The sequence below is a fragment of the Dermochelys coriacea genome, chromosome 9 (assembly GCF_009764565.3).
Source record: "Dermochelys coriacea isolate rDerCor1 chromosome 9, rDerCor1.pri.v4, whole genome shotgun sequence".
NCBI classification, from domain to species: domain Eukaryota; kingdom Metazoa; phylum Chordata; order Testudines; family Dermochelyidae; genus Dermochelys; species Dermochelys coriacea.
In genome coordinates this window covers 615,646-637,465 of record NC_050076.1, presented here as the reverse complement: position 1 = coordinate 637,465, position 21,820 = coordinate 615,646, and the positions used below count along the sequence as shown (strand labels likewise).

Sequence of the window (21,820 nt, the reverse complement as noted above, 5' to 3'; positions counted from 1 at the left end):
TTGCATAATTTGAGTTTTCTTTAATGAAAAAAAATGCATTCCTTGCAAGAAGATAATTGAAGCTTAAAATTAGAAATGTTGTAACTGGTAAGTGACTTGGTTTTTTCTTAGCTTTGTACTGTATTAATTAGTCAATTAGTGATTGTACTGCTTTTACCAAGGCAATGCTGCTTTACATCTTAGTTTTTATTCTGGTTATGCTTCTAAAAAGCTTTATAGTCTTGTGTATTTTTTTTAAAGCTTACTAAAAGTAACTACTAATATAATTGTACTGTAATATAAAATCTCATTTCTGAACCATTTTTACATTTCTAGATATTCAAGAATTTTATGAAATGACCTTACTGGACAATCCAAAATGTATTGATCACTCTAAGCTATCTGAACCAGTACAGCATGTGAATACCTGGGATTTCTCCAGCCTTCCAAGCACAACAGTGACATCAGAAACACTGCCAAGCAGCGCTAGCCCAAGTATAGAGGTATGGTGTGTGTGACGTTCCTATTTATCTCAGTTCTTGATCAAACATTTCCTGTATTATGAGCTGTAACCCACTGCTGGTTTGAGGATATCAACTCGTGTATAGTTTTGTTCTTATTCCTCATTCCCTCTTCTTGTCAGAAGTATTTATATTCCTGGGAAAAATTCCTGTATTACTTTTTTCCATCAACAATCTTAGTCACAGGAGGACTATTGTAGAAATAACTTTTTAAAATATTGGATATGAGAGAGTATTTACTAAACAAAAAGAGGTGTATGCACTCCAGATTCTTGACTGTATCCTTAAACAGGGCTCTTGTTCTCAAATCAGAGTTTTTTGCAATAACTAATGAGTTCAGAATCGCCACACCTAGCCATACAAACTTGAGCTCGGATCTAGCCATGCGTAGAACATGTTACCAGCATTGGATCCTATCTATCAGCATTTCACTCTATTGAAATGTTTTGCTTGAAAATCCCAGCAATTTGTATTGGTGGCCCTCTCCTGTTACTCTTAAGAATATGCTGCTACCCTTATCAAGGAATGGAGAAAGGTCCAGTTAGCTGAGTCAAGCTGAGCAGTTCGTTCCCTCCTAGTACAGGAGCTGAGTGTGCAGCCTCTACATTAATTCCAGCTCTTTTTTCTGAGGTATCTTCAAAGCCGTACAGGAGCTTTGGATATCCAATGCACATTAATTTTAAAGGAAATCTGAGGAACAAATTTCTTAGGTGGCTTTGCAAATCTCAGTCTTGAAATAACTTTTTCCCATGTGACAGCGTAAATTGCTAGCACTAGGATATTGTTACTCATGGGGGAGTTAGAATTCTTCCCTTGTTAAAATTTTTACGTTTATCACTTTTAAAGATTTCAGAGTAGCAGCCGTGTTAGTCTGTATTCGCAAAAAGAAAAGGAGTACTTGTGGCACCTTAGAGACTAACAAATTTATTAGAGCATAAGCTTTCGTGAGCTACAGCTCACTTCATCGGATGCATCCGATGAAGTGAGCTGTAGCTCACGAAAGCTTATGCTCTAATAAATTTGTTAGTCTCTAAGGTGCCACAAGTACTCCTTTTCTTTTCACTTTTAAAGAGTGTGATTTGTGCTGAAAATCCTCATTCCGGGGTTCCATGTTTTATCTAAAGTAGCAAATGTTGTACATATCTTTAAAAATACACTAGATATGATTCTAGGAAGTAGAGCAATGAATCTTACCTAATTTTTAACAAAAGTGATTGAAATGGCAAAGCTAGAATTGTAAGACATCTAGCTGATCTCCTACCCATCACCTGTTCATGTCTCTAATCTACTAGAAACTGTGAGCATGTGAACAAAATAAAGGAGAATGTGCTGGCACTTAGGGTTTGTTTGACAAATGTCTTATAAAAGGTTGTTGTGGAAGCTGTTACTCAATGAGAGAGAAGTAGAAACTGGCTAAGAGAGGAAATAAGAAATAAAAGATAAATTTTCAACTTGGTAATAGAGTAAAGAATGCTCCAAGATTCTTTGTTTAATATGAAAAATAGGGTGGCAAAATTTGCAGAATATATATTGAGTTTCTTCATGATGAGAGACAACTGAAGAACATCTGAGGGGACCTTACAAAGTAGGTGAATGTGTATTGGGAGATGAAATTTTGTGTTGACAAATGTAAAGTAGTGCACATTTAAATGAATAATTTGAACTTTTTTTTCTATGCTTTAGTAGGTTCTTAATTACCTGTAACCATTCAGGAGAAATATCAGAGTGTCACTGCGGTTAACTTAATGAAAACATGCTCAATGTGCAATAATGATTTAAAAAAAAAAAAAGGTTAGGATGCATAAGGAATAGGATGTTATTTTTAGTGTGTCAGCTTGAGCCCCACTAGCATGAGGCTGTCTACTTGGGCTGGGAGGCTTGCTCACAGCTGCAGTGTAGGCATACCCTAAGCTATGCGGACTATATCAGCAAAGCTACAGTAGTATAGCTATGCTGGTATAATCCTGTAGTGTAGATGCAACCTATACTGACAGAAGGGCTTTTTCCGTTGGTTTAGGTACATCACCTCCCTGAGGAATGGTAGCTAGATTGATGGAAACATTCTTCCTTCAGCCCAGCTGTATCTGCACTGGTGGTTAGGTTGGCATAGCAACATCAGTCAGGGATGTGGGTTTTTCTCACCCTTAACCAACATAGCTGTGTCAACTTAAACTTTAAGTGTAGACCAGCCTAAGTGTCAGGCACCCAGTCTGGTTTTAAAAGCTAACATCAACACCTTGGTTGTTCTTCGAGTGTACATCCTTATGGGTGCTCCATCATAGCATGTGTTTGTGCATGTGCACTCTTGACCGGAGATTGTAAATAGCAGTGTCTGCAGGTCTATGCCGTGCAGTGCCTTGTGCTCCCATGTGAAGGGGTATGAGGAAGCGTGGACCACTTCAGTTCCTTCTTGACTGCCTGTGGTTTGAGATGGAGTAATTGTTTTTTGCTGCTTTCAACCTACTTCCCACCTTGATTGTTTACTTCCCTTGTTTGCTTTGTTTGTTATAGTTTTTATTTTCTAGTTATTTGTTTTTTTTTAGTTGTAGCACATTGTATACTAGGGGTTTGCCCCAAATTTCTTGCCCCTTGTGGTCTCTGGCAGTTCCCCGGATTATACCTAAGACTCTGGAGTTCCAGCCTTATCAGAACTGCCACAAGTCTTTTCCTCATAGTGATGGGCACCCAAGTTATCTCTAGTATCTCAGAGAAACTCATGTACCATCAAAGTGTAAAGTCTGATTGGGGTTCAAAGATAGGTCCCACAAAGATAGAGAGGCTAAACTGAAGCTTCTCATAATAGAATGTTTCCTATTCCTCCCGCCCCACCTGGTATGTTGGCCTCAACCTCTTAGGCCGCTTCATTGACTTCTGGAGCTACAAGGACAGTTCCAGAGATGAAACCCTCAAAAACCAGATTGCACCTTTCTAGAGGCTCTAGAAAGAGGGGAAAGTCGCCTCGTAGAACTGATTCTCAGAAGACTCTTGTCCCCCAGTGGGTACAGCCGATTCTCTAGCTCACGCTGGTACCGAAGCCCTGGTACCCTCTAAGAAGCTCTGATCTGAGAGACGATAAGCTAACTAGCACTGAGAAGCCCTTACCTCGGTACTGTCTGACACCTCTAAGGCACCGAGGTGCATCTAAAACCAGGGACTCTTAAGACTATTTCAAGGACCTGGTACCATTGTCAACTCAGATTCCGAGACCAACTAGACTGGCACCTACTTCCTTCCATCCTATTTGGAACATCAGTGCTTCAAGCCCAGAGATAACATCATGTCAGCCTCTCAGGTACCACATACAGCATCCCGTAGTTCTCTAGCACCCTCTAGGTTCCTTTCCCTCCCTCATCTCAGAGGAACCAGAGTACCCCCCCAAGGAGCACCATTGAGTGCCTATTCCCTGATATCACTTCAAAGGTAGCGACAGAACCCTTTGGCATCAGAACAAGATGTGATCCACTGCCTCCAGTACCAGAGCTAATGACTGAAGCCCATCCCCCATTCAGCTCAGGGGATGAGACATCTTCAGACTCTGAGGTCACTGTACAGAGCTCTGTTTCAGCACTATTCCACCACACTCTTCTAGGAGTGTAACCTGAGAAGGGCTTTCCAGAGCCCAGCAGACATCTCCTAGGTCCTTCGGTCACACATACTTTTGGGGATGCCTCTTCATACGCCCTCATGTGGGAGCACAAGGCACTGCTCGGCATAGACCTTCAGACCCTACCCACTCACCTCCACAGTGGACATACTGGAACCCCTAGGCACATTATAGTGACCAATTTTGTAGGATACCAGTTTGGAGGAAACACCAGCAAGAACACCCAAAGGTACGTAACAGTCACTAGCAGGCTGTCTTTTGTTGCCTGTTTAGTGTGTTCCCTCGGTACCTGAGAAGTGTGTTCTGGAGCTACAGGGGCAGTTCCACAGATGAAACCATCAAAAACAAGATAGCACCTCTCTAGAGGCTCTAGAAAGAGAGGCAAGTCACCTCATAGAGCTGATTCTCAGAAGACTCTTGTCCCACAGCGGGAACAGCCAATTCTCCAGCTCCAGAAGTGTGTTCCCTAGGTATCCATGAGGAGTGAGACTCACCCTTCCTCTCTTCAGCCAAGTCCTCCTCCTCCTCCTCCCCAGATGACATGGTAATGCTCCCACCTCCCTACTATGCAGGCGACTTAAAGAAGTATCTGGCAGAATCCATCCTGATTCTTTTGGAGGAGGTCCAGGAGTCTCAGCATTTCCCTAGTGGACATTTTAGATACAACTCCCCTGGATAAGATCACCTACACATCAACGAGGCACTGTTGTCACCGGCATGTACTCTGTGGCAAACACTTGCCACTATTCTTCCCACTTGCAAATGGACAGATAAAAAATACTACATTCCAGCCAAGGGAATGAAGTATTACTACTTCCACCCTACTCCCAACTCCCTGGTGGAAGATGCAGTAAAGGAAAAATAGTCAAACATGCTTCAGACCTTCTTCTGAGGTGGAGTCTAAATACCCACATCTCTTGGGTAGGAAATGTTGTTCATAGAATCATAGAATATCAGGGTTGGAAGGGACCCCAGAAGGTCATCTAGTCCAACCCCCTGCTCAAAGCAGGACCAAGTCCCAGTTAAATCATCCCAGCTAGGGCTTTGTCAAGCCTGACCTTAAAAACCTCTAAGGAAGGAGATTCTACCACCTCCCTAGGTAACGCATTCCAGTGTTTCACCACCCTCTTAGTGAAAAAGTTTTTCCTAATATCCAATCTAAACCTCCCCCATTGCAACTTGAGGCCATTACTCCTCGTTCTGTCATCTGCTACCATTGAGAACAGTCTAGAGCCATCCTCTTTGAAACCCCCTTTCAGGTAGTTGAAAGCAGCTATCAAATCCCCCCTCATTCTTCTCTTCTGCAGACTAAACAATCCCAGCTCCCTCAGCCTCTCCTCATAAGTCATGTGCTCTAGACCCCTAATCATTTTCGTTGCCCTTCGTTGTACTCTTTCCAATTTATCCACATCCTTCCTGTAGTGTGGGGCCCAAAACTGGACACAGTACTCCAGATGAGGCCTCACCAGTGTCGAATAGAGGGGAACGATCACGTCCCTCGATCTGCTCGCTATGCCCCTACTTATACAACCCAAAATGCCATTGGCCTTCTTGGCAAGAAGGGCACACTGCTGACTCATATCCAGCTTCTCGTCCACTGTCACCCCTAGGTCCTTTTCCGCAGAACTGCTGCCGAGCCATTCGGTCCCTAGTCTGTAGCGGTGCATTGGATTCTTCCATCCTAAGTGCAGGACCCTGCATTTATCCTTATTGAACCTCATTAGATTTCTTTTGGCCCAATCCTCCAATTTGTCTAGGTCCTTCTGTATCCTATCCCTCCCCTCCAGCGTATCTACCACTCCTCCCAGTTTGGTATCATCCGCAAATTTGCTGAGAGTGCAATCCACACCATCCTCCAGATCATTTATGAAGATATTGAACAAAACGGGCCCCAGGACCGACCCCTGGGGCACTCCACTTGACACCGGCTGCCAACTAGACATGGAGCCATTGATCACTACCCGTTGAGCCCGACAATCTAGCCAGCTTTCTACCCACCTTATAGTGCATTCATCCAGCCCATACTTCCTTAACTTGCTGACAAGAATGCTGTGGGAGACCGTGTCAAAAGCTTTGCTAAAGTCAAGAAACAATACATCCACTGCTTTCCCTTCATCCACAGAACCAGTAATCTCATCATAAAAGGCGATTAGATTAGTCAGGCATGACCTTCCCTTGGTGAATCCATGCTGACTGTTCCTGATCACTTTCCTCTCCTCTAAGTGCTTCAGGATTGATTCTTTGAGGACCTGCTCCATGATTTTTCCAGGGACTGAGGTTAGGCTGACCGGCCTGTAGTTCCCAGGATCCTCCTTCTTCCCTTTTTTAAAGATGGGCACTACATTAGCCTTTTTCCAGTCATCCGGGACTTCCCCCGTTCGCCACGAGTTTTCAAAGATAATGGCCAAGGGCTCTGCAATCACAGCCGCCAATTCCTTCAGCACTCTCGGATGCAATTCGTCCGGCCCCATGGACTTGTGCACGTCCAGCTTTTCTAAATAGTCCCTAACCACCTCTATCTCTACAGAGGGCTGGCCATCTCTTCCCCATTTTGTGTTGCCCAGCACAGCAGTCTGGGAGCTGACCTTGTTAGTGAAAACAGAGGCAAAAAAAGCATTGAGTACATTAGCTTTTTCCACATCCTCTGTCACTAGCTTGCCTCCCTCATTCAGTAAGGGGCCCACACTTTCCTTGGCTTTCTTCTTGTTGCCAACATACCTGAAGAAACCCTTCTTGTTACTCTTGACATCTCTTGCTAGCTGCAGCTCCAGGTGCGATTTGGCCCTCCTGATATCTTTCCTACATGCCCGAGCAATATTTTTATACTCTTCCCTGGTCATATGTCCAAGCTTCCACTTCTTGTAAGCTTCTTTTTTATGTTTAAGATCCGCTAGGATTTCACCATTAAGCCAAGCTGGTCGCCTGCCATATTTACTATTCTTTCGAGTCATCGGGATGGTTTGTCCCTGTAACCTCAACAGGGATTCCTTGAAATACAGCCAGCTCTCCTGGACTCCCTTCCCTTTCATGTTAGTCCCCCAGGGGATCCTGGCCATCTGTTCCCTGAGGGAGTCAAAGTCTGCTTTCCTGAAGTCCAGGGTCCGTATCCTGCTGCTTACCTTTCTTCCCTGCGTCAGGATCCTGAACTCAACCAACTCATGGTCACTGCCTCCCAGATTCCCATCCACTTTTGCTTCCCCCACTAATTCTACCCGGTTTGTGAGCAGCAGGTCAAGAAAAGCGCTCCCCCTAGTTGGCTCCCCTAGCACTTGCACCAGGAAATTGTCCCCTACGCTTTCCAAAAACTTCCTGGATTGTCTATGCACCGCTGTATTGCTCTCCCAGCAGATATCAGGAAAATTAAAGTCACCCATGAGAATCAGGGCATGCGATCTAGTAGCTTCCGTGAGTTGCCGGAAGAAAGCCTCATCCACCTCATCCCCCTGGTCCGGTGGTCTATAGCAGACTCCCACCATGACATCACTCTTGTTGCACACACTTCTAAACTTAATCCAGAGACACTCAGGTTTTTCCACAGTTTCGTACCGGAGCTCTGAGCAGTCATACTGCTCCCTTACATACAGTGCTACTCCCCCACCTTTTCTGCCCTGCCTGTCCTTCCTGAACAGTTTATAACCATCCATGACTGTACTCCAGTCATGTGAGTTATCCCACCAAGTCTCTGTTATTCCAATCACGTCATAATTCCTTGACATCACCAGGACCTCCAGTTCTCCCTGCTTGTTTCCAAGGCTTTGTGCATTTGTATATAAGCACTTGAGATAACCTGTTGATCGCCCCTCATTCCCAGTATGAGGCAGGAGCCCTCCCCTCACAGACCTTCCTGCCTGTGCTTCCTCCCGGTATCCCGCTTTCCCACTTACCTCAGGGCTTTGGTCTCCTTCCCCCGGTGAACCTAGTTTAAAGCCCTCCTCACTAGGTTAGCCAGCCTGCTGGCAAAGATGTTCTTCCCTCTCTTCGTAAGATGGAGCCCGTCTCTGCCCAGCACTCCTCCTTCATGGAACACCATCCCATGGTCAAAGAATCCAAAGCCTTCTCTCCGACACCACCTGCGTAGCCATTCGTTGACCTCCACGATTCGACGGTCCCTACCCAGGCCTTTTCCTTCCACGGGGAGGATGGACGAGAACACCACTTGCGCCTCCAACTCCTTTATCCTTCTTCCCAGAGCCACATAGTCCGCAGTGATCCGCTCAAGGTCATTCTTGGCAGTATCATTGGTGCCCACGTGGAGAAGCAGGAAGGGGTAGCGATCCGAGGGCTTGATGAGTCTCGGCAGTCTCTCCGTCACATCACGAATCTTAGCCCCTGGCAAGCAGCAGACTTCTCGGTTTTCCCGGTCAGGGCGGCAGATAGATGACTCAGTCCCCCGGAGGAGAGAGTCCCCGACCACCACCACCCGCCTTCTCCTCTTGGGAGTGGTGGTCGTGGAACCTCCAACCTCAGGACATCGCATCTCATGCCTCCCAACCAGCGGAGTCTCCTTCTGCTTTCTCCCCCCAGACATATCATCTGGTCCACTCTCCGCATTGGTACCTGTGGAGAGAACATGAAAGCGGTTAGTTACCTGTGTCTGTGTTACTGGAACCCGGACATTCCGCTTACCTCTTCTGGAGGTCACATGTTGCCAAGCTTCTTCACTGGCCTCTTGGCTCCTCTGTGTAACCTGCTCTACATCTTTAGAGCTTTGTGCCCCTAGAAGGCTATCCTGAGTTTGGTCCAGAAAATCCTCAGTCTCTCGTATACAACGCAGGGTCGTTACCTGTTGCTCCAGACCTTCAATCTTCTCTTCCAATATGGAGACCAGCTTGCACTTTGTACAGACAAAGTCGCTTCTGTCCTGTGGAAGAAAGACAAACATGGCACATCCAGTGCAGGTCACAACAGCTGAATTCCCCCCTTCCATATCACCTACCTACTACGGAGCTTCCTCAGAGACGTTGGCAAGATGTAAGCCTCAATGGGCTCACTCCAGGCGAACTCCCAGGCAAACTCCTGCTGTGAGCTGCTCTGCTGTCCCCGCTGCTCCGCTGCCGCTCAGCTGGTTCGCGAGGCTCCGGCTATTTTTAAACAGCCAGGCTTCCCTGACGCAAACACACAGACACCCTAATGCCCGCCCCCTGCAGGCTAGCAGCCAATCAGACACTCACTCAGGCTCCCTCCCAGCAAACACACGCTCGGATACTTCCTCAGCAAGCAAACACACACACTCGGATACTTACCAGTCCCAGGCAAACTCCTGCTGTGAGCTGCTCTGCTGTCCCCGCTGCTCCGCTGGTTCGCTGCCGCTCAGCTGGTTCGCGAGGCTCCGGCTATTTTTAAACAGCCAGGCTTCCCTGACGCAAACACACAGACACCCTAATGCCCGCCCCCTGCAGGCTAGCAGCCAATCAGACACTCACTCAGGCTCCCTCCCAGCAAACACACGCTCGGATACTTCCTCAGCAAGCAAACACACACACTCGGATACTTACCAGTCCCAGGCAAACTCCTGCTGTGAGCTGCTCTGCTGTCCCCGCTGCTCCGCTGGTTCGCTGCCGCTCAGCTGGTTCGCGAGGCTCCGGCTATTTTTAAACAGCCAGGCTTCCCTGACGCAAACACACAGACACCCTAATGCCCGCCCCCTGCAGGCTAGCAGCCAATCAGACACTCACTCAGGCTCCCTCCCAGCAAACACACGCTCGGATACTTCCTCAGCAAGCAAACACACACACTCGGATACTTACCAGTCCCAGGCAAACTCCTGCTGTGAGCTGCTCTGCTGTCCCCGCTGCTCCGCTGGTTCGCTGCCGCTCAGCTGGTTCGCGAGGCTCCGGCTATTTTTAAACAGCCAGGCTTCCCTGACGCAAACACACAGACACCCTAATGCCCGCCCCCTGCAGGCTAGCAGCCAATCAGACACTCACTCAGGCTCCCTCCCAGCAAACACACGCTCGGATACTTCCTCAGCAAGCAAACACACACACTCGGATACTTACCAGTCCCAGGCAAACTCCTGCTGTGAGCTGCTCTGCTGTCCCCGCTGCTCCGCTGGTTCGCTGCCGCTCAGCTGGTTCGCGAGGCTCCGGCTATTTTTAAACAGCCAGGCTTCCCTGACGCAAACACACAGACACCCTAATGCCCGCCCCCTGCAGGCTAGCAGCCAATCAGACACTCACTCAGGCTCCCTCCCAGCAAACACACGCTCGGATACTTCCTCAGCAAGCAAACACACACACTCGGATACTTACCAGTCCCAGGCAAACTCCTGCTGTGAGCTGCTCTGCTGTCCCCGCTGCTCCGCTGCCGCTCAGCTGGTTCGCGAGGCTCCGGCTATTTTTAAACAGCCAGGCTTCCCTGACGCAAACACACAGACACCCTAATGCCCGCCCCCTGCAGGCTAGCAGCCAATCAGACACTCACTCAGGCTCCCTCCCAGCAAACACACGCTCGGATACTTCCTCAGCAAGCAAACACACACACTCGGATACTTACCAGTCCCAGGCAAACTCCTGCTGTGAGCTGCTCTGCTGTCCCCGCTGCTCCGCTGGTTCGCTGCCGCTCAGCTGGTTCGCGAGTCTCCGGCTATTTTTAAACAGCCAGGCTTCCCTGACGCAAACACACAGACACCCTAATGCCCGCCCCCTGCAGGCTAGCAGCCAATCAGACACTCACTCAGGCTCCCTCCCAGCAAACACACGCTCGGATACTTCCTCAGCAAGCAAACACACACACTCGGATACTTACCAGTCCCAGGCAAACTCCTGCTGTGAGCTGCTCTGCTGTCCCCGCTGCTCCGCTGCCGCTCAGCTGGTTCGCGAGGCTCCGGCTATTTTTAAACAGCCAGGCTTCCCTGACGCAAACACACAGACACCCTAATGCCCGCCCCCTGCAGGCTAGCAGCCAATCAGACACTCACTCAGGCTCCCTCCCAGCAAACACACGCTCGGATACTTCCTCAGCAAGCAAACACACACACTCGGATACTTACCAGTCCCAGGCAAACTCCTGCTGTGAGCTGCTCTGCTGTCCCCGCTGCTCCGCTGGTTCGCTGCCGCTCAGCTGGTTCGCGAGGCTCCGGCTATTTTTAAACAGCCAGGCTTCCCTGACGCAAACACACAGACACCCTAATGCCCGCCCCCTGCAGGCTAGCAGCCAATCAGACACTCACTCAGGCTCCCTCCCAGCAAACACACGCTCGGATACTTCCTCAGCAAGCAAACACACACACTCGGATACTTACCAGTCCCAGGCAAACTCCTGCTGTGAGCTGCTCTGCTGTCCCCGCTGCTCCGCTGGTTCGCTGCCGCTCAGCTGGTTCGCGAGGCTCCGGCTATTTTTAAACAGCCAGGCTTCCCTGACGCAAACACACAGACACCCTAATGCCCGCCCCCTGCAGGCTAGCAGCCAATCAGACACTCACTCAGGCTCCCTCCCAGCAAACACACGCTCGGATACTTCCTCAGCAAGCAAACACACACACTCGGATACTTACCAGTCCCAGGCAAACTCCTGCTGTGAGCTGCTCTGCTGTCCCCGCTGCTCCGCTGCCGCTCAGCTGGTTCGCGAGGCTCCGGCTATTTTTAAACAGCCAGGCTTCCCTGACGCAAACACACAGACACCCTAATGCCCGCCCCCTGCAGGCTAGCAGCCAATCAGACACTCACTCAGGCTCCCTCCCAGCAAACACACGCTCGGATACTTCCTCAGCAAGCAAACACACACACTCGGATACTTACCAGTCCCAGGCAAACTCCTGCTGTGAGCTGCTCTGCTGTCCCCGCTGCTCCGCTGCCGCTCCTTCTGGCCTCCCGAGGAAGAGCAAAATAATGTGGAGTACCTCTTTTTTGAAGGGCCCAAGTTGTTAAGTGATGGCATGAACTCCTCGCTCCACACCCTTAAAGACTCCAGGGCAACATTGCAGTTGCTGGGAATATACGTCCCTGAAACAGACATTTCCGCAAGTCTCAGACAGCACTTACTCTAGGCCATTCCAGTACCATTCACAACAGATCTATGCTAGATCTACAGAGCACCCAAGAAGGAGACCCAGACCCTTAAAAAGAGGAACACCATCCTGTACAACTGCACCTTCTTTTAAGAAACCATTTTGACAACTTGGTTGTGGGACTCAAACAACATCCCTCTGGATGCTCTGCTGCTAGATTCAGTCATCTAGCACCTCCTCCTGGAGACCACTTTTCTGACTTCCTACCTGCTGGGGAGCTCGTTGGCTCAGACAAATGGATCCTGGAGGGGGTTGCCATAGGATACTCTATTCATTTCCAGTCCATCTGCCCCTCCACCCCCTGCCTCAGAACCCTTCTTGTGTGGTTTTTCTAAAGCAGGAAGTCTAGTACCTCCTGCATTTGGGAGAAGTTGAGCCAGTTCTCTCTTGCTAAGCAGTAAATTGGAGGGAGGGATCCGTTGCAAATATTTTATGGTTTCCAAAAGAGGAATCGAACACCTATGCCCTATTGCAGCACTTAAAAAAAAATAATGCTAGCTACCACAATGCCATTCCGAGATCTGGGGTACTGGTTCACTGCTCTTGACCTCTAAGATGCATACTTTCATGTGGCTATGCATCCCTCCCACAAGTGCGTTCCATTCTTGGAACATTACCAATATGTGTCCTCACTCTGGACTCTCCACAGGTGTTTTTCAGCAGTAGCGGCTTACCTGCATCATTGGGGCGTTGCAGTCTTTCCATATCTAGACAACTGGCTCCTCAGGAGCTGCTCTGCCCAAGCGGCCCAGTCAACAATCTGGTTCTCAGTGCCTTAGGAAAACCCCCTTTTGAACAAATGGCTACCTGTTCTGTCTCCCACCTCTCCCTTCAAGACTTCCTTTCTGATAGCCATTGCTTTGGCCAGAAGAATGGGAGAAAGTGGGGCACTCATGGCATATCCATTATACCCTGTTTTCTATCGTGACAGGGTCATGTTGTGCCCACATCCTCTCTTCCTCTCTAAAATCTTGTTGGCATTTCATATCAACAAAGGTATTTATTTACTGATATTTTATCCAAAGCCTTATACCTCAAGAGAGGAAGCTAGTCTTCACATATTAAATGTCAGGAGAGCCCTTGCCTTCTACCTTCACAAGACTAAGACCTTTAGGGCCTCCCCCAGACTCTTTGTATCCTTTGCAGAAAAGATGAATGTTCAGCCAGTTTCCACTCAGATTTTCAAAATGGGTTTTCGATTGTATCTTGACATGCTATAAAATGGCTGGGATACGTCTCCCACACAGAGTCACAGCCCACTCCTGTAGGGCTCAGTCCAACTCTATAGTCCTCCTTAAGGATGTCCCAATAGCAGAAATCTGTGTGGCTGCCACCTGGTCATCAGTTCACATGTTTATGTAACATTACATCGTTATACCTGCATCCAGAACTGACACTACCTTTGAAGCAGTCCTGCAAGGATTTACGTCCTCAGCGTCTGCTTCCACATTGAGATATTGCTTGGGAGTTCCTATGTTGGAGGACCCATAGGGACATAAGAACGTCCAACTGGGTCAGACCAAAGATCCATCTAGACCAGTATCCTGTCTTCTGACAGTGGCCAATGCCAGGTGGCCCAGAGGGAGTGAATACAACAGGTAATCAATAAATCCATCCCATCGGCCATTCTCAGCTTCTGGCAAACAGAGGCTAGCGATACCATCCCTGTCCATCCTGGCTAATAGCATGAATGACATATACTCGAAGGAGGAGAAGTAACTTACCTGTACAGTAACTTGAGTTCTTGATATGTCTACCCGTGGCTGGCCTATGCCAGCTAACTTGGGCTCATGGAGCTTGGGTGTGAGGCTGTTTCATTGCTGTATACACTTCTGGGCCCACTCTTTAGGACCATACAGTGTGATCAGCCATCTGTGGGTTTTTCTTTGCTGTGTAGACATATCCTATGAGTGCTCTACCTCCCACCATCCTTCCCCTCTGCTGTGGATTCTCTAAGCTTCATGGTCAAGAAGGAACTGGAGTGGCAGCAGTTCTGTGCCTCTTTATGTACCCTGATATGGGAGCACTGTGTGGAATTCTGCACAGGCCTGGATCTGCGGACCCTGCTGTCACATGGGAAAAAGTTATTTCAAGACTGAGATTTGCAAAGCCACCTAAGAAATTTGGTCCTCAAATTTCCTTTAAAATTAATGTGCATTGGATATCCAAAGCTCCTGTACGGCTTTGAAGATACCTCAGAAAAAAGAGCTGGAATTAATGTAGAGGCTGCACACTCAGCTCCTGTACTAGGAGGGAACGAACTGCTCAGCTTGACTCAGCTAACTGGACCTTTCTCCATTCCTTGATAAGGGTAGCAGCATATTCTTAAGAGTAACAGGAGAGGGCCACCAATACAAATTGCTGGGATTTTCAAGCAAAACATTTCAATAGAGTGAAATGCTGATAGATAGGATCCAATGCTGGTAACATGTTCTACGCAGACCCTGCTGTTCACAATCTCTGGCTGAGAGTGCATTGGTGTGCACACATCCTATGGTGTAGCACCATAGCAACAAAACATCTTGAAGAACTCAAGTTACTGTACAAGTAAATAATCTCTCTTTCCTTATGCGCTGGGGGATTTTCCACTTTCCAAACCCCAGTCACTTCTGGAGAAGTTGGAGAAAACTGGCTTTCCAGTTTCAGCCAACCCATTATAGCCAAGGTATTTCCACTGGAATAGCCTACTATTATGGTCTTACTCCTCCCCCTTTGTACTTGGTCCGGGGGGGATGTGCTATAGTCCTGACAGCAGGTGATTGTTTCTGCATCCACAGAAGCAGTCCATGAGTTCAGCAACTGTATGACATTAACTAGAAGTTGTGCATCGACAGATTTTCCAAATTTACATTTTTCAGTTCACGTATGAAACTTAAAAAAAAAAAATTCCCAAAGAAAAAGTTTTAAAATAGTATTACCGCAGAGTGTGTGTAATGAAGTGGACTGCCCCTTTTAAGAACCAGGGGGCTTGGGACCACCAACACTGATAGATTATCAGACCCAGCTGGGAAGTGGTCAGGTAAACATAAAAATAAACAAACAACAAAACCCTATAAGAATGGCCATACTGGGTCAGACCAAAGGTCCATCTAGCCCAGTATCCTGTATTCCGACAGTGGCCAATACCAGGTGCTTCAGAGGGAATGAACCGAACAGCTAATCATCAAGTGATCCATCTCCTGTCGCCCATTCCCAGCTTCCAGCAAACAGAGGCTAGGGGCACCATCCTGGCTAATAGCCATTGATGGACCTTTCCTCAATGAACTTATCTAGTTCTTTTTTTGAACCCTGTTATAGTTGTGGCCTTCACAACATCCTCTGGCAAATAGTTCCATGGTTCACTGTGCATTGTGATCCCTATAAAAAGGCTGAGGGTTTGGTTAGCAGGAGTTGCAGGATGGAGATGGGCTTCTGCAGTAGGCCCCGAAGCTGGGGAATTTAAGGAAAGAGCGTGTCTTCCTTTTAGCTCTGAGAGAAGCAAGGGGAAAAGCTTCTGGGAGCTCTAGCCTGTGGTGGTCAGAGTTTCTGCTTTGTTTTGTCTAAGTTTCATTTTTAGAGGCTGAAACTGTGTACTGAAGAAAGGACCAGAAAGAGGCCCTGGTTTTTCCTTGTCTGGTGAGGGAGCCCACCAGCCTACAGAGTGCATATCAGTCATTTAAAATAAGTACACTACAGGTACGTTGTTTAAATTAAGTTAAGTCAGAGTGAGCATTAAATTTAAAAGCAATCCAAATATATTCTAATATGGAAATGAACAGAACATAAGAATGGCCATACTGGGTCAGACCAAAGGTTCATCCAGCCCAGTATCCTGTCTACCAACAATGGCGAATGCCAGGTGCCCCAGAGGGAGTGAACCTAACAGGTAATGATCAAGTGATCTCTCTCCTGCCATCCAACTCCACCCTTTGACAAACAGAGGCTAGGGACACCATTCCTTACCCATCCTGGCTAATAGCCATGAATGGACTTAACCTCCATGAATTTATCCAGTTCTCTTTTAAACCCTGTTATAATCCTAGCCTTCACAACCTCCTCAGGGAAGGAGTTCCACAGGTTGACTGTGCGCTGAGTGAAGAAGAACTTCCTTTTATTTGTTTTAAACCTGCTACCCATTAATTTCATTTGGTGGCCCCTAATTCTTATATTATGGGAACAAGTAAATAACTTTTCCTTATTCACTTTCTCCACACCACTCATGATTTTCTATACCTCTGTCATATCTCCCCTTTGTCTCCTCTGTTCCAAGCTAAAAAGTCCTAGCCTCTTTAATCTCTCTTCATATGGGACCCGTTCCAAACTCCTAATAATTTTAGTTGCCCTTTTCTGAACTTTTTCTAATTCCAGTATATCTTTTTTGAGATGAGACCACATCTGTACGCAGTATTCCAGATGTGGGCGTACCATGGATTTATAGAAGGGCAATAAGATATTCTCTATCGTATTCTCTATCCTTTTTTTAATGATTCCTAACATCCCATTTTTTTTTTTTGACTGCCGCTGCACACTGCGTGGACGTCTTCAGAGAACTATCCACGATGACTCCCAAGAGATCTTTCTCCTGATTAGTTATAGCTAAATTAGCCCCCATCATATTGTATGAATAGTTGTGGTTATTTTTTTGAATGTGCATTACTTTACATTTATCCACATTAAATTTCATTTTCCATTTTGTTTCCCAATCACTTAGTTTTTTGATTTCCCCCCCCCACCCCCCCGCTGTTCCTCAGATGTTCTTGTCAACTGCTGGAAATGGCCCACCTTGATTATCACTACAAAAGGTGTGTCCCTCCCGCCCCCCCACGCCGCTCTCCTGCTGGTAATAGCTCACCTTACCTGATCACTCTCCTTACAGTGTGTATGGTAACACCCATTGTTTCATGTTCTCTATGTATATAAATCTCCCCACTGTATTTTCCACTGAATGCATCCGATGAAGTGAGCTGTAGCTCACGAAAGCTTATGCTCAACTAAATTTATTAGTCTCTAAGGTGCCACAAGTACTCCTTTTCTTTTTGCGAATACAGACTAACGCGGCTGCTAGTCTGAAACCTGAGATCTTTTTGAAGTTCTTCACAGTCTGCTTTGGTCTTAACTATCTTGAGCAGTTTAGTATTATTTGCAGACTTTGCCACCTCACTGTTTACCCCTTTCTCCAGATCATTTATGAATAAGTTGAATAGGTTTGGTCCTAGGACTGACCCTTGGGGAATACCAACTAGTTACCCCTGTCCATGGTGAAAATTTACCATTTATTCCTACCCTTTGTTCCCTGTCTTTTAACCAGTTCTCAATCCATGAAAGGATCTTCCCTCTTATCCCATGACAACTTAATTTACGTAAGAGCCTTTGGTGAGGGACCTTGTTAAAGGCTTTCTGGAAATCTAAGTACACTATGTCCACTGGATCCCCTTGTCCACATGTTTGCTCACCCCCCCCAATAGATTAGTAAGACATGATCTCCCTTTACAGAAACCATGTTGACTTTTGTGCAACAATTTATTTTCTTCTATGTGTCTGACCATTTTATTCTTTACTATTGTTTCAACTAATTTACCCGGTACTGACGTTAGACTTACCGGTCTGTAATTGCCAGGATCACCTCTAGAGTCCTTCTTAAATATTGGCGTTACATTAGCTATCTTCCAGTCATTGGGTAGCATAGCTGATTTAAAGAACAGGTTACAAACCATAGTTTGCAATATAGGGCACCCAAGCAACCTTAACTTCCCCCATTAATGACAATGGGAGAGGGGATGCGGCGAATGTGTCTCTAAAAATTAGTTTAATCTGGGACCACAAATACAAAAATGCCTTAATTTTGAGGAAACGGTCAGCCTCACTTGTCACAAAATGAGGTCACTTTCAATTTCCTACATTCCAAAGAGGTAGATTTGCAGTGCTTCCTGTAGGACACAGTGTATTGTCAAGAAAAAGGATTATAGATATCAGATCAAGTTTTGAGTGATACCCCTTATTATATGTCGTGGAGGTAAATTTCTTAAAAGATTTTTAACCATTATAGAGCAGGAAGCCTAGACTTGTGGTTAAGGCACAGGGTAGGGAGACACAGATTCTGCTAATTTTTTTTTGGCTTTCAAACTGGTGCAGTCTCTTTGTTCAGTATTATTTGTGGCAAGAGTTTAGGTTTTTTGGTGTAGCATACAACACTTTACCTGATCCTGCTTTCCGTGCTAATTAACGGAGTATAAGATAACAGCTGTCGTATGCCTTTTTCAATACGGTACCTTTGAGATGGTGTTCAGGTAGAGATCTAATTTTAAAAATTGCACTTCTCCTGTTACTAGAGACTTATTTTTGAAGATTCCCAAGGAAGAGTGTCTTAGAATGGGGTTAGAAATAAACTGTCACTTTCAGGACTTGAAAGGGCAAATGGTTAAATAAATTTGTAGTCCAAGATGGAGCTGGGATGCAGTCCAGACAAGTGAAGAGTTGTCACCTCCTACCTTATTACCCTGGGTTACTCTAAACGCCTTGCTACTGTAGCTCTCTTCCTGGGATGTCCACAGTCAGTTACAAGCATGCACTCTGTGTCTATGTGTTGGGCAGCCCTGATCCAATGCTTTGGATCCAAGAGCCTGCTTGCAATACCACAGACTTCAAGTGGTCTCCACCAGTGTTTGTTAACAACTGGTTAGGTGACTCCACACTCATAGCAGTCCCAGATTTTCTCAAACGTGTGTATTCTGTAATGTCCAGCCCTCTCTTGGAACAATCGGTGGAATGTTAAGGTCTGCTGCTCCTTTAAAGAGTCAGCATTCAATAGTTCTCATGGAGATACTGGGAAATCCACAGCTGCAGGTTCCTCGGCAGAGTTGCTTTGTTTCTTACCCCATTAACGGTATCTTTCCCGCGCCACTTTGCTGTTACGGGGGGACCATTGCTGCACACAGATGAGCCGCAGGGGCCAGGGCAGAAGCAGCAGGCTTGGAGAAGACCCTCTCTTGATTCCCTGCTCACCCTCAGCAGCGAGATATCTTCCATAATGATCACATCCTGTGGAAAGTGTGGGGACAGAAATGATTATCAGGTCACCCCTACAATGCTGGCTCTCTCCAAGAGTCACGTGTCCAGCAGGGTCCGGGAAAAGTGATTTACCCTGCCCCTGCGGCTATTCACCATTTTGGGGGTCTTGTGGCTCATGTGTGCTTGCCTGGGGTTAGCCAGTTAGTGACAGGTGTATGAGTACTGGCTGTGTTTTAAAGCACTGAATTAGTGTTGTTTGTGTTGCAAACAATATTGCTTCTATAAAAGGCTGTATTTAAATTTCACAGAGCTGACCATGGGAGCCCAGCCTCCCTCCTTGTTATTGGCGACAGAATTAGAAAGCAGCCAAGAAGAACTAACGAGGACTTTCTGCGTGAGGTTATGATGCACTCCACCGCCAAGTTAGAAAGGGTTTGTGTCTTTTGAAGCGAGAGAGTGACTGTTTAAAAAACCTCTTCTTCCCCCTTTTTACTTCTATAGAGCCAGTCTATATAGAAACCTCGGTACTAAAATGCACATATTGCTTGTAGTTAGACGAATACTCTTTTGTTTGGCAATATCTAAACTTTTCATAGAATCATAGAATATCAGAGTTGGAAGAGACCTCAGGAGGTCATCTAGTCCAATCCTGTGCTCAAAAGCAGGACCAACCCCAACTAAATCATCCCAGCCAGGGCTTTGTCAAGCTGGGCCTTAAAAACCTCTAAGGATGAAGATTCCACCACCTCCCTAGGTAACCCATTCCAATGCTTCACCACCCTCCTAGTGAAATAGTGTTTCCGAATATCCAACCTAGACCTCCCCCACTGCAACTTGAGACTTTTCTCTTTCTTGCATTCTGTTTTTCCTTTCTGAATATCTTTCTGGTCAGCCAGGAAAGGAAGAAGTGTAAGGTTGCTGCAAAGCTTTCCTGCCAATATACTTGAGCCTTACTTGGAAGAGATTAGATGGAAGCTCACAATTTCAGTCTTTCATCTTGGGCTTCCTGAGTTTGCTAACAAATTTTGATGATGGTGATTTGGTGAAGTGTGGGTGCCTCCTCCCATGATTTGGACTGAAGAGACAAAACTCTGTTTTAAACAGGCTGCTAAACCACCCAATAACTTTTTAATCACTATCCATTTGGGCTCCAAGTGATAGCCTAGCAAGAAAAGAGTGTATATGCCCCATTAAGAAGAGGGAAATTTAAATTTCTCTGGAGAAGCTTCTATTGGCTTCTGCTGTTGCAGGGTGCACGTAACATATGGAACTTGCCTGGGTTGGCAGTGGTGGAAAGTGTGTGTTGATATGTTGAGCCCTTAGTCATTACTACTTGTAGATAAACATAAAATGGGTATCAGGAAAAGCTTCCTAAAAGGAGCTGTTAGCCTTTGGAACAGCTTTCCATGGTAATTAGTAGAGTCCCTCAGATGATCTAAAAACTACAAAGTGTTAGAAAATGTATTGTAGAGACTATTGCAGAGACCTCCTTCACTGATGAGGGACTAAAGTTTAGAGAGGGAAGAGACCTATTAGAATTATGTAATTTATATGATATGTGATACAAACCAATTCAGACTTGGTTTCTACAACTTGTGTTTAGTATATAAACTTGGGGGAGAGATGGGAGGTTCTGGATACAATCACAGTTGTAATGTCTGTATGTTATTTAGTGGGATGGGCAGGGCTGGCCTTACCATGAGGCGAACTGAGGCAGCCGCCTCAGATGCCAGATTGTGGTGTGGTGCCACTAGGACCCAGAGTGTAGAAAATGGTGTCTGCTGCCGGTGCATATGTATTCTCTCTGCTCTAGATGCACAGAGATGGTGGAGTGCTGTGCTGGAGGAAGGAGGGTACAAGAGACATAACAGGCAGGCAGGAGACAAGATGAGAGGGAATAACAGAAAGCAGCAGGAGTTGCAGAGAGAGAGAGAGGAGGAGGAGCCTTTTATGTACCTCTTTAGCACCCCCAGGAGCTTGGACTGATTAACCCCAGCTTCTCAGGGAGCTTCCTGTTTCCTGCTGCTTCCCTGAACCTACTTGAGGAGAGCAGGCCGTCAATTGAAGTAGTAGGAGCCAGTTAGGCCCCTAAGACGCTGATATCTTCCCTCACTCAGGCCCTGCTACCAGCCTGCTTATTTGTCCCCTTCAATTGAGTGTTGAGAGCCACTATAGCTAGCACAGAACAGCAGTCATGAGCGAAAGAAGAAAACGTCCCTCTGGGGCAGGATTCAGAAAAAGAAAGAAAGCAAGCAAAGGAAGCTTTTCTGTCTAAGCAGGAAGGAGCTCTCCTGAGATACATAGACACAAATGTTCACGGTGAGCCTTCTGGCCCCAGTGAGGATGCGAGTGGTGAGGAGATGCCTGATCTTCCAGGTAATCAGAGTGCAGGTGACCTGGCAGCAACTGCAGCATCCATATCTCATCTCAAATGGATGTAGCCATGCACATTCCTGAAGAAAAGTGTAGATCAGAGAAGAGTGTGGTGAAGGCGCAAGAAACCGCTGCTGCTGAGTTTAGTTCCTTAAGTCTAGATGATCCAGGACTGTGGACCCACTTGAGCAGTAGCCTGAGAGGCTTCCTTGTACTGCATGGGCCACAGCAAGTGAAAAACTTAATGTTCCCCAAAGACAATGAAAATAGAAGTTTCCATCCAAAACATTACTGGCGTGAAATCCACAATGGTGACAAAGTGGAGAGGCCATGGCTTATGTACTCAAA

The 21,820-nt window shown here is 46.6% G+C and overlaps 1 protein-coding gene across 22 annotated transcripts in view; it reads left to right on the top strand.

Moving 5' to 3' along the window:
- Positions 1-21,820, top strand: part of DLG1 (discs large MAGUK scaffold protein 1) — a 465,475-nt gene that overhangs the window by 24,432 nt on the left and 419,223 nt on the right. For all 22 annotated transcript variants that reach the window (XM_043492521.1, XM_043492523.1, XM_043492520.1 and 19 more), the window contains exon 3: positions 316-482. In XM_043492521.1, coding sequence (XP_043348456.1) covers positions 316-482 — 167 coding nt within the window. The remainder of the gene's footprint in view (positions 1-315; positions 483-21,820) is intronic.